Source organism: Meles meles, chromosome 7 (genome assembly GCF_922984935.1).
Source record: "Meles meles chromosome 7, mMelMel3.1 paternal haplotype, whole genome shotgun sequence".
NCBI classification, from domain to species: Eukaryota; Metazoa; Chordata; class Mammalia; order Carnivora; family Mustelidae; genus Meles; species Meles meles.
Window position 1 is genome coordinate 59,065,421 of NC_060072.1, and position 12,796 is coordinate 59,078,216.

Sequence of the window (12,796 nt, forward strand, 5' to 3'; positions counted from 1 at the left end):
GTTCCTAAATTGCAAGGGAAGGTATAGATTAAGTATAAGACTAATAACACATCCTAGTTAATTAATTCCTTATAAACTTATTTTAATAGTAAGAACAGGTCCAAGAATCATTTGTTTTTTTAAAAAAGAAAACTTCCTTAAAGAACCAAATAGTTCCTTCAATCATTAAATGACCATAAATAGACTTAACATAATTTAAGAAATACTTCTACACATAATACAATAAAACTTGGCTATTATACTTTATTCATTTCAATAATCAAATAACTGGGTTTTTTTTAAAATTAATTTTACTCCCTCTTCTCCTTCACTTATCTTTCCACATTTCCTTACTCGTTTCTACAAGAGAAAAAGCAGAAAGGAACTAAAGATGTTTGTTCATCGTCCCCTGTCAAGTGGCCTACCAGGTCCTCTGGAATCACCGCATGGTCAGCATTACAATTGTGGACAAAATGTATCATGTGGTCACAGGTGATCTGCAACCTCTTAGCAACTCCAGAAGAGCTAAGGGACAATGAAAAAGATGGTCCCTATGTTATGCTACCAATTGGCCATTTTTGATATATTAAAAAAATAGGAAAAAGGGAGAAAAGTAACATTACAGCCAAATAATTACTGTATAATAATAATAACTTAAAAACTGTTCCATGGGCTTTCCATCCCTATTCCCTAGTTTATATGTTTACATTCTACTTAGATTTAATTTGGGGAATAAAGAATTCAACTACTTCAAAAGTCAGAAAAGCAGTAATTTCAGTCTCCTATCTCTCTTTCCTCAAGTTCTGCCCTTCCATGATCTAGAAAACAATCGCTGTTAATAATAGAGTTGAATATACTGTAACAAAGGTAGAGTAACTCGCTGCCACTGTGTATCTGAACCAGCCAGTTAAAAAGAAAAGTTTGCTGTAGTTCTTGACGTCTTTGTGATCCTGAGTATCTCAGAGGTGACTGCACTTTGTAAATTGCTTTATTTTTTTTTTATTTTATTATTTTTTTTTATTTATTTTTTCAGCGTAACAGTATTCATTCTTTTTGCACAACACCCAGTGCTCCATGCAAAACGTGCCCTCCCCATTACCCACCACCTGTTCCCTCAACCTCCCACCCCTGACCCTTCAAAACCCTCAGGTTGCCCCAACCTCCCACCCCTGACCCTTCAAAACCCTCAGGTTGTTTTTCAGAGTCCATAGTCTCTTATGGTTCGCCTCCCCTCCCCAATGTCCATAGCCCGCTCCCCCTCTCCCAATCCCACCTCCCCCCAGCAACCCCCAGTTTGTTTTGTGAGATTAAGAGTCATTTATGGTTTGTCTTGTAAATTGCTTTAGAATGTACAAGTCTTCATGGTTCAATTTCTCGTCCTTCACAGATTAAATGCAGCTATGATATGGACCACAGTAATCAATGTGAAAATCATATTTTGTAATTTTTCAGATACATGAAATTTCTTAAGAGATTTATACTGTATCAAAACGCATGGTTTTGAAGTAATAAATATGCACTTGAGCCTGGTGGTGGGTCTTAAGGAGCACGGATTGCATGGAGTACCAGGTGTGGTGCATAAACAATGAATTTTGGAACACTGAAAAAAAAAATAAAATTTTTTAAAAATGCACTTGATAGAGAGCAGACGTGGAGTTGGCAATGATCAGAGACATCTCTAAAACGGAAACTGCTTTTGGATAGCAGTAAACTATAATCCCTCAGTGGTGAGGGCTCTATATTCAATAGGCGGTTTACCTAATGGCATGGGAAGTTTCACAGCAGAGTGACTATACTTCATGTGGCATTTACTGCATTCCAGGCATGTGACAGAATTTAGGGTAATAAAAATAATTATAAAAGCAAATTCCAAAAAAGGAAAAAGAAAATATTAGGATGAGTAATAGGTTAGTCAAGAAGAATTTCAATGAAATAATTTTCAAACTTCTGAAAATAATGTTCATGTATTATCTACTAAAAGTTGAATCTACAATTAAAACTTATTTCGTATGTTGGCATTTTCAAAATGTATTATTCATTGCTGATACTCATTGCTGACTTTATACTCAATAAAATATGTTACAGGTGTCCTTAGAGTAATATCTGTGAAATTTCCACACCAGTTACTTAATATTACCTGTTATCATTCCTAACAAAAATCACACATTTTAGATCCCATCTTTTTTAGATTCTATTAAGAAAAAAGTATAGTGAGAAGAAGGAAAGGGATTACAACACTCATGGTGAGTGAGGCTTTGAGGTAGGAAGGTAGCCGGGCAAGTTCTCTATCCTGCTTCATCTGAATGGCCAGTCTCCTGCATGTTTTTCACTTCATTTTCTTCCCTTTATGTAGAGGGGTTGGTCAACTTCATTCACAGGTTGGAAAACAAGACTGAAGAGAAAAAGCTACTCCAAAGTGCCTTTATTTCTCCCCCATCTCCAATCTCCACCTCTGCCCACACTGAATTTTTTTCAAGAGTGAAACTATGGGAAAATAAGTGAAATATAAAACTGGAAAGTGAAAATACAATATAATAAGATGAAATAGCAAGAATGGCCAATAAGGCACTGACTCCTTCTAAATATTTAGTTTATACTTAGAAACAGCTCTGTCTACAGGAAGGTTTGTTTTTGTTGGGGGGGAGAGAAAGATGGAAATCATTTCCTTTAAAAGTTACAGAGCTAGAAGGATCCTTAGAGACCATCTGGTATAAACTAATGGAGAGTTTCAAAACAATTCTTTTTTCTTCTTAATTCACAGGTTTTGTCAGAGCATCTTTTTAAAAAGGGGAAGTCATCCAAAGGCATTGCACTAAATTAGAGTTATAGGCTGGAGGTTTTCCAGTAAGAATTATAGACTAGAGGCTGTGTTTATCAAAGATAATTCTATAAAGGAACAACTGAAACTTCATTAAACAATTAACAGATGGAAAGTTTAAAGAAGTAGTGAACAATGAGGATGGTGGGACCTCTATTTGAGGTCTAAATGAGAGACAGGTATCGGCCGCTCTTCACGTGGTGACCATGAAATGTTACCTATCTACGTGGCGATTAGGAGTTGGCTTAAAAGCCACAGCTGCTTCCCCTTGGTCCAGATGGGGCCCTCTTGTGTACATGTTATTGAACGCATACCCATCTGCTGGAGGATACTCTGACACACCAGACTGCTGAAAGACGAAGGAAGAGAGATTAAAAAGTTGCTAAGACTATTGGAATGACAACTAATATTAGTCAACAAAATCCTCCACCAGATTCTGATGTTTCTCATTTTCAAGTATTTCACCATTATTAACAAGTTATGAAATGGGGGTGATACACTTTTGTCAAAGACCTATTTATAACAGGAAAAGTCATTAGTACAAAAGCTAAATTATAATTCTGAAAATAAGTGGGTATACAAGCAATAAATTCTCTCCTCGGGAACTTCAGTAATAGGTGGTTTTGGTAGTACGTAGACTTTAACAGTTTACATAAAATAAAACTGGTTTAAAAACAACAATAAAACTCTGCCCACTTGCTCTCTGTGTTTAAGAAACAGACCCTTACCACTCTGGAAAAGTAAATAATATCACATGAAAATCATTTAACCTCTGTGCATTAAAATCATACTACAATCTACAATCTCATTTTTTAAAGGTACACAGATCTTTTTTTTTTTTTTTTTTACTTTTAAAAAAATGGCAGCCACTATTATCAGATTACTATTGAGGGAAATACAGAAAGAAGAAAATACAGAAAGACAGAAACACATTGATCTTAACAGTTAATACAGGATCAGACAATGCTGAAGTAATTCATTTTTGTAGTTAACCTAATTTCAACATGAGCCCACTGGGAGCTACCAGGAGGGGGAACTGAGGTCTATGGGCCTCAGTGAGCACCATGGTTTCAAAGCTATGGGGAAAAAAACAAAGAAACAGAGACAAAAAAAAAAAAAAAAAAAAAAAGAATCATGTAAAGACTATAACTGTTTCTTTATGTTAAATGAAGTATGGAGAAGGCACAACAGACCATGAAGTACTGGAAGTCCTTGGCTATTTAAATTGCTTATGAACTCATTGGGGCAAAATATCTGAAACCAGAAATGTTTTAGAAAAGTTTTAGATACATGTTTACCATAGTTCATCCTAATGACAGAGTTGGCAGGGGTATGGATGTGTTTAAACACAGATGTGTAGGTAAGGTTTCTCCAATGGGCTAGTGTGGATGTCAAAATACCCACACTCTATTACTCCTTTAGAATAGGCTTAACACATAAATACAAAGAAACAATTTCCACCATTTAAATATCTTGGCTTAAACCATCAACAAAATGAAAAAGCAACTATGGAATGGGAGAAAATATTTGCAAATCATGAATCTGATAAGGACTAAAAATCCAAAATATATAAAGAACTCATATAGCTCAAGAGAAAACAAACAAAAAACCCAATCCAGTCAAAAAATGGGAAGAGCAACTGAACAGCCATCTTTCCAGAGAAGACATACAAATGGACAAGAGGGTTCATGAAAAAGTGCTCAACATAACTAATCATCAAGGAACTGTAAATCAAAGTCACAATGAGATGTCACCTCACACCTGTTGGGATGGCTATCATCTAAAAGACAAGATAAAACAAGTGTGGGTGAGGATGTGGGGGGGAAAGAAAACGCATGTACACTGTTGGTAGGAATGTAAACTGGTATAGCTGCTGTGGAAATCAGTCTGGAGGGGGGCGGTGCCTGGGGACTCAGTCAGTTAAAGCAACCAGCTCTTAATTTCAGCTCAGGTCATGATCTCCCCATTGTGAGACCAAGCCTGTGTCTGACTCTGTGCTCAGCAGGGAGTCTGCTTGGGATTCTCTGTTATTAAAAAAATAATAAATTTAAAAAAGAAAAGAAAACAGTATGGAGGTTCCTCAAAAAATCAGAACTAGCACTACCATACTATTCCACAGACTCGCTGGTGGGTAAATACTAAAGGAAATGAATTTAGGATCTTGAAGAGATATCTCCAACTCCATGTTCACTGCAGCTTTGTTCACAATACGGAAACAACCTAACTGCCCATCAACAGATGAACGGGTAAAGATATGGTTAATATATAATGGAATATTATTCAGCTATGAGAAAGAACCAAATCATGTTATCTGCAACTACACAGATGAACTCTGAAAGCATTCTGCTAGGTGAAATAAGCCAATCAGGAAAAGGAAAATACTGCATAGTATCATATATGTGAAATTAAAAAAAAAAGTTAAAGAGCTGAACTCATAGAAACAGAGAGTAGAAAAGCAGTTGCCAAGGGCTGGGGGAAATTGGGAGCAGTTGGTAAAAAGGTACAAACTTTCAGCTATAAATGAATAAGGTCGAGGATCTAATGTGAAATGGTGAATATAGCTGATAACACTATATTGTGTAATTACAATTTGCTAGCAGGACTTCAGTGTTCTCACCAAAAGAAAAACAGATAAATATGTGAGGCGACAGATGTGTCAATGCGCTAACTAACGAGATGGCGGGGGGTGGGGGGGGATTCCTTCACAATGCCTTACAAATCACCAGACGAACACCTTAAATATCTCATGATTTTGTCAATTATACCTCAATAAAGCTGAAATTAAGAATGACAAATAAGTAGCTTAATTAATTCAGTTTCTCACTTTCCTAGTTGAGAAGAGAGGCCCTAGATGGTTAGCAATGTTTTATAGATGGTGGGAGTGCAAGAACCTGTCAAGAATCACCCTCACCTTTGGCTAACTCTGAACAGAAGAGAATGTGGTCAGTCAGCATGAGATCACCGGGTCCTGACAGTGACCGGAATTATTGCAAGGGAGGAGAGGAGTGATGACGAGTGACTAACTGTGATGACTACATAAGCTTGTTTAGGTCTGCTGCTCGTTCAGAGGAAGGAAAGAAGTTGAGTATTGCCACTAATGTTTGACACACCATGTCACCTATGTCTTTCAATTCTACACAAAACCACCAGATCCTGAATCATCCAGGTCTTATCCTGAGTGTATTTATTTTAGTAGCAATAAAGTATAATAAAGCTCCTCTTCTGGGGATGATTGCATTTTTTTATGTGTTTTAAATCACCATTAGTTGGCCTCTCTTCCAACAAATTCTTAAGGCATAAAAATCCCCTAAAACAGCTAGCAGGCGCTTTTCATTTCATTTTTTTAAACCTCTGAATAAGTACTTAGGCCATAAAATGGAAAACAGTTTACAACAGGAAAGTGACAACTCATTTCTAGGAAAGATTCTCAATAATTCTTCCTTTAAAATTACTTCTTTGATGAGGGTAGACAACTTCTACACTAGAAAGCCCAGAAACATTACTCACTCTTTAAATACATAAGTTTTTTAAAAAGAATGTATGAAAGTGAATTTCTGAGGCAATACATTATTAAGTGAATGTATTTTCCCATTAAGATATAGGACTGTAAGCTAGAAATTTCTGTGATTTCAAAATAGTTGGCTGTAACTATAGCAACAAGTGTGTCATAATTTCATGTTCAATTACATCTTTTTTTCCTCTAGTAAAGCTGCCCTCTTATGAGGAAAGGAAATCCACAGTGATGAGGTCTGAACTATAAAATCCACAGTGCTAAGGTCCAGAGAGGGACTGCCAACGACTGCAAAGGCTGTGAGGTCATCTTCTTAATCACTTGGAAGAAACAGCAGTTAGAGACTCTACCCTTCAATGAGCCAGAGGAAAAAGCAATTACATTAGAAAAAATATGTATCTTCAAAGCAGTACATTTGTTTTATCTCTAAAGTTTCAAAATCTAACCAATCTTCTATAATATTATGGTTACTATCCAAGGGACTGATTTTTAAAAAATTAATTTATGTGCTTTTCCTTAAAAGTGAAGATTTACTCTGGTTTGTTAATCATTCCTTCATATCATGTTTGCCTTATTACAAATACCCACAGCATGCTGAGAAAAATTAATCTATGGAATTAAATAAAGGAAATGAACCGGACTTCAAGGAGGATCTAGTCATCATTTACTGTTTCTTTTCCAAACTAGACCTCATTCATCTAATTCCTTGGGTTCTGACCCTTCTATTTGGTTTCATTCGGCTTTAAGCAATGTTCAATTTTCTTTTCTGACAGGACAAGAAGAGTCACAGGAAAATCGTTTTTAAGAAATGTGCAGAGAAAACTTACCTAATTTCAATGCCTCAATTTGCTCCCCATGTAGGTTATACTCTAAAGCTTACTAAAATACCTAAAAGGCAAAATAAATTTTGTGATCTCCTCAGGTTGTGTTAGTGTTATAAATGAATATTTGAGCCTGGGGATTAAGTCCAGAAGAAACTCTGGCCTTCTAGGGCCAGGCAGAAGGTTTCAGAATTTAGAACTAGGTGGAAGGAAGGAGGGAAAGAGGTAAGTCAGGAAGGAAGGAAGAAGGAGGGAAGAAATGGGACATTTGGGAAAGAGCTGCTTGGGGCATGCTTCAGGGACCTCGGTTCAGGGAGCTGTCTTAAGGGTCTGACAATTCTCTACAAGGGGAGAACGCAGGCACTCAAAAATTGAGACGAAATCACCAGGGCTCAGGGAACACCAGCAGGTGGGTAGGGGTGAGAGCTAACAGGATTCTAAGGCTGGCATTAGGCTTCACACGGAAACAAAACAACTGTCATGGCAATGACAGAGAAGTGAGAGGTAACCAATGGCAGCAAGACAGATTATTCATTAGTTCCAGAACAATCTTCAGATCAATAAAATGATAACTCACAATCAGAATTACAAGAGAACGCACAGGTTATTGCACGCTCTACAAAAAGTGGTGCTAAAAAACTACCTCTGTGGATAATCTTTTTGTCTCCTGTTTGCGCTGATGTTCTGCTACATTTGCCACAGACTCGGCCAGCTGATAAAGATCTTGTTCCATCGGGGCTCCCATGAAGTTCAGCATGGGGGGCTCCCAACCATTGCGGAACCGTGGGACATATGGTGGGATGAACTGCTCTTTTGGCCACTCTGCTCTGTAGAGGGACATGAAGGCACAAAATTAAGAAATGTATCCATTTTCAAAATTACCTTCAACAAGGTTAGCCACAGAAAACAAAAACATGGCAAGAAACAAAAACAAAGCATACCTAATCTGCCCTCTCTCCACTCAAAAACGGAAAATGGACATGCTTATAATAGTCTGTAATGCCAACGAAAGGAAAGAGAGATTGAATTCTGCTTCATGACCTGTTTTCAGTACACTGCCTCAATTCTCCATTAACTCAGTTTCGTAACATGGATACAGGTTTTGAACATTTGGAAAGGGAGCATGAGGCTAGAAGTGTTAAAAGTATTTAGAACATGAACTTCTCTTGTATCTAAAGTAGTTTCAGATTCTCATCTTTCTCTTCCCTCCCTCCCAACTGTATGAATGCTCCTGGTATCAAGATATATCTTTCAAAAGAGAAAACAACAGAGAATGTTCTTAACATTTATGATTTTTTAAGTTATAAAGTCCCCTAAGTGAAACATTACCAATTTTATAAATTAAATTTATCAGCGAGCCATTAATCAGTAAAATCAAGTTAGGACTAATCTGAAATCGCAATCATTACCCATTCATTATTTAATGACTCTAAGTGAGGCTTATTTGTACAAGCTCCTAATCACTCATGAACCACAAAAATAAATGGGACAGAAATTATAGCTTCATTTCTGCTATATTGTGTTGTTTTATCTTTCACAAGTGAAAGATTAATTCTTCAGGTTATATTTCTACTATGATGAAATGAGCCATTTTATTCAGATTATTATGTACCTTCATGATCTTTTTATCTTTATGAATTTTTAAATCAATATATCCATTTCCTAATGCTCTTAACAATTAGGATTTTAAAATTACTTTCTCTCTTGTCAAGAGCTAACAATATATTTCCTTTTGATGCAGTTTTTCCAATAGTCATTTATTTTCTCATTTTGAGGTATGACCCAAAATTAAGAAATTAGAAAGTCTGAGCTTTTTTTATAGTAGGAGATCTGATTAACTTAGTAAGTTTCATGGGAAAATACAAAAAGATCCTCCCTAGGCTTATCATTAGATTATAAACTATGAAGGTCCAATAGATTTAAGAAATCTATTTAGCCAAGTATAATATACAAATAGCATGATACAGTAGGTTATATTAATATGTAAATAAATTTAAATCTTGTTTTCAATATAAAAGCAACTATAGTGCTTTTAAATAATTTTTTGCTTGGTAAATCATTCAATATGTAAATCGTATTCCAACACAAGCTGTTGCCTAAGTCCAAAATATAAGTTTTATATTTTGTATATAAACACAGTTTATATGTGTTTCAACAGAAGAAACGGAGGAGAAAAAAAAATTGTGAATTGATCCATTACTTTCAGGCTAGCCCATTCAAAAGCATTAGGAAGAAAAGCTTCTAAGTGACCACACTGAATGACCCACTCTAACTAGTGAGAGAAATAAAATGATCGGGGTAAGTTAGGAAGGCAAAATTATTTATTCACATATCATAAAATGGGAAATATTTTCTTTTTTGCATTGCTCAGGAAACTTTAACACTGCAATGTTAAATGAGGCCATCAATGTAAATGATTTGTCTTCCACAATCACTTTACTGAAAAATATGAATTTTTGAAATGATCCCCTCATCACAAAGCTATTGGTTCTCCAGAGTCCACCTGCTTATTTTCATGTACCTCATTTAACACCATCCCTCCTTGCCCCGTTCCCCACCAGCGCCTGCTACCCAAAGTCGATATACCAGCTAAACCCATTTTTTACTCTCCATTCTCTTGACTTCCTGCTTCATGCTCTCATTCATGCTTTTCTTTCTACTAGGAAGGCCCCTTCCCAACTATGTATTTGTGGAAATCTTACTCATCCTGCTGAAAGGCAGTACAGCGAAATAATTAAGAACATCAACTCCAGAGCCAGACTGCCAGGTAAAAATCGCAGATCTGCCATTAAAGACTTACATGGCTTTGAGTAAATTACTTAACCACTCTAAGGCCTCAGTTTTGTTATCTGTAAAATAGGGATAACAGCAGTACTTATGTAAACCATGGAAGAGTGCCTGGCAAACACTATCTGTATAGTCTGTATATATATATTACATAATAGACTAGTATTATTATCTATTGATTTTAAATGCCAGCTCTTCTTTGAAAGGTAACTACCCCCCAACCCCCTCATCAAATCTTCTTCCTCATGGCTCCCCGTTGCCAAACATTAGCAGTTTATGAGTTACTCCTGGTACTTAATATCCCTTATACTTTATATCTTCTCCACTAGACTAGCTTTTCAAGAGTTTAGGCTTTTTCATCTGTAATGCCTAGTCTTTTATAAGCAGAAGGCTAAATAAATGTCTCGTAAGATTCAAGTAATAACAAAGAACAATACTTGAAGTATTACAGGTATTAAACTCCTACACGTTTACCTGGCTTTCATCCAAGTTTCTCCCAGGGACATCCACAGCTGTCTTTCATCATTGTTGACAGTATAATTTAAGAAATCAATTGTGTCCTTAGTCAGTAGAGGGCTGAGTACTGAACTGGCTAGTTCAGGACCTCCTGTTGCCTGCACCACCTAAAATGACGATAAATCATTTTTTAGCAAGAAGATAATGATTAATGTATATTTTATAGACTCAAATCTGGATGTGGTGCGGTGTACTCCTGAATGAAAAACAGCTTATTAAGTCAACCTGCCCAGCCCAATCATGACTAAAAACCTACAATGTAAAGTCAGTAGTTTAACAACTTTCACAGGATCTGTCTATTGGCTGCACAGAACTGTATTTTCCCTGGAAAATACTAATGGCTATCCAGAGAATTCTCAGTCAGGTGGTTTAACTATCTCTGCTTTTTGCTTAAAAAATTACACGTATTTTTCCTGGCAAATCTATTATCCCAAGCTTGAAAAATATGGTTCTATAAATGAATACTACAGAGAGAAATAAAGCTCAACTTAATGGTCTATGGCTGTGCCTATAAAGACATACAAAAATAAAAGGATCCACAGAGAAAAGTGAGCGATGAATAAGAACTGGTACTCTGAATCTATAATATTTTTCTCCAGAATTTAATTCTAGGAAATTGTCCTGATTTAAAATGGGTAATTTAATGATTAGCAGAAACAAATAAGCAGGTGCAACTCTCTGATAAACAAAATGATGATAAGTGCATGTCTGGAAACTGCTCCAAATGGACTTCTCAGAGGCTATTTCCTGGCTAAAGAATGGTAGTTATCTCCTAGAGCAGAAACCAGAGCCCTTTTATAAAAATCTCACCTTCCCAGAGATATGGCACAAGAAAAAAGGGATTTTTTTCTTTTTTTTGAATGGCTCCAGACCAAGAATCAGTTTCTCAGTTTCTCCCCGGTCATCCAAGTGTTATGAGCACACTGTGCTGTTGTATGCCTTTGTGTATCTGCATGTGCTGCTTCCCAGTTCCCCAGAAGGCCCTTCCTTTATCACTCCGAACTCTACTCCAGTACCACCTCTTCCAAGAAGCCCTCCTTAATCCCAAACCATAGCTCTAAGGCACCTCAGTATCCTCGGAACAATTTATGCATATAAGTAACATGTTACATTTTAACTTATGGCTTATTATTCATATGTTTCCCTCCAGTGAGGACTTGGACCAAGTCAATTGCAGAAGACATAGTGTTAGGGGGATGACTGAGAATCAGTGAAAGAAAAGATGAGAAATAAGGAGGGAGGCTGAGTCTTACTTGAGAACAAAATTTACCCTGATAGCCTGGTACAGTAAGTTTCTTTTGTTTTTTTTTTTAAGATTTTATTTATTTATTTGACAGACAGAAATCACAAGTAGGCAGGAAGACAGAGAGAAAGGAGGAAGCAGGCTCCCCGCAGAGCAGAGAGCCCGATGTGGGGCTCGATCCCAGAACCCTGGGATCATGACCTGAGCCGAAAGCAGAGGTTTTAACCCACTGAGCCACCCAGGCGCCCCTGGTACAGTAAGTTTCTTGCGTCCAAGTCCTATAAGCACTTCTGGAGAATATGCAGGGATGATTAAGAGGGAAAAGTACAGGAGTAAAATCTAGGAGTAGAGGAACTTTAAAATCTTTGGCTTCACAGCAGGAAGAGGGAATGAAATAGAAATGTAAAGAAAAAAAAAGCTTTAAGATGTAGTTCCCCCTAGAGAATGGATGCTAAGCCCATATGCATATATAGACACTGTGGGTGAGTTTGTGTGTGGAGATGCTGAGGGCACAGGGCGGGTCTTGCAAGGTTTAAAACCACAGATTTGGTGTGGCTGGTCGTAGGCCCTAAATAAATGTTCCTTTCCATGTCTCTTGTCCAAGTAATATGTCTGGGGTTCTGTAGGCAGAACATTAAAAGGAGCAACAGATATATTCTGATTGGAGAGACCATGAATAAGGAGTCATTTCTGATGGAAAAAGAAAATCCCATTTTCAGATACACAGCTTGATCATTAAGGCTAATTTCTACATTTTAAGGAAACCAAACCAGTCCCATTATTTTATAGCTCTGCTTTATGTAATGACTACATATCTACTTATGATGTGTGAAAGAGTGTGCCAAGAATGAGGAGGTGGCAAAAACAGCTTTAGACTCAACACTTCCTAATATTCAAACTAAGACAGTATGAAATGTGTCAAAGAATAAGGAATATAAATTTTGTTAATTAGCTACTATGGGCTTCTTTGCATATGAATGTCCTTGATCTAATTTTTAAAAGAGCTTATAAAGAAAGAATTATTCAACAGTAACTAGACAAGTAGAAATCTGGTGTTCTATACGTAGCAACAACATATGGAAGCATTCATAAATTATTGATGTAGTCTTGGACTTTCATCT

The 12,796-nt window shown here is 36.7% G+C and overlaps 1 protein-coding gene across 10 annotated transcripts in view; it reads right to left on the reverse strand.

Moving 5' to 3' along the window:
• Nucleotides 1-12,796, reverse strand: part of EPS8 (epidermal growth factor receptor pathway substrate 8) — a 187,222-nt gene that overhangs the window by 22,703 nt on the left and 151,723 nt on the right. For 9 of the 10 annotated variants that reach the window (XM_046011277.1, XM_046011274.1, XM_046011268.1 and 6 more), the window contains 3 exons: nt 10,391-10,539; nt 7,773-7,956; nt 3,016-3,146 (listed from right to left, as the gene is read on the reverse strand). In XM_046011277.1, coding sequence (XP_045867233.1) covers nt 3,016-3,146; nt 7,773-7,956; nt 10,391-10,539 — 464 coding nt within the window. The remainder of the gene's footprint in view (nt 1-3,015; nt 3,147-7,772; nt 7,957-10,390; nt 10,540-12,796) is intronic. The other variant, XM_046011269.1, reaches the window with a different exon arrangement.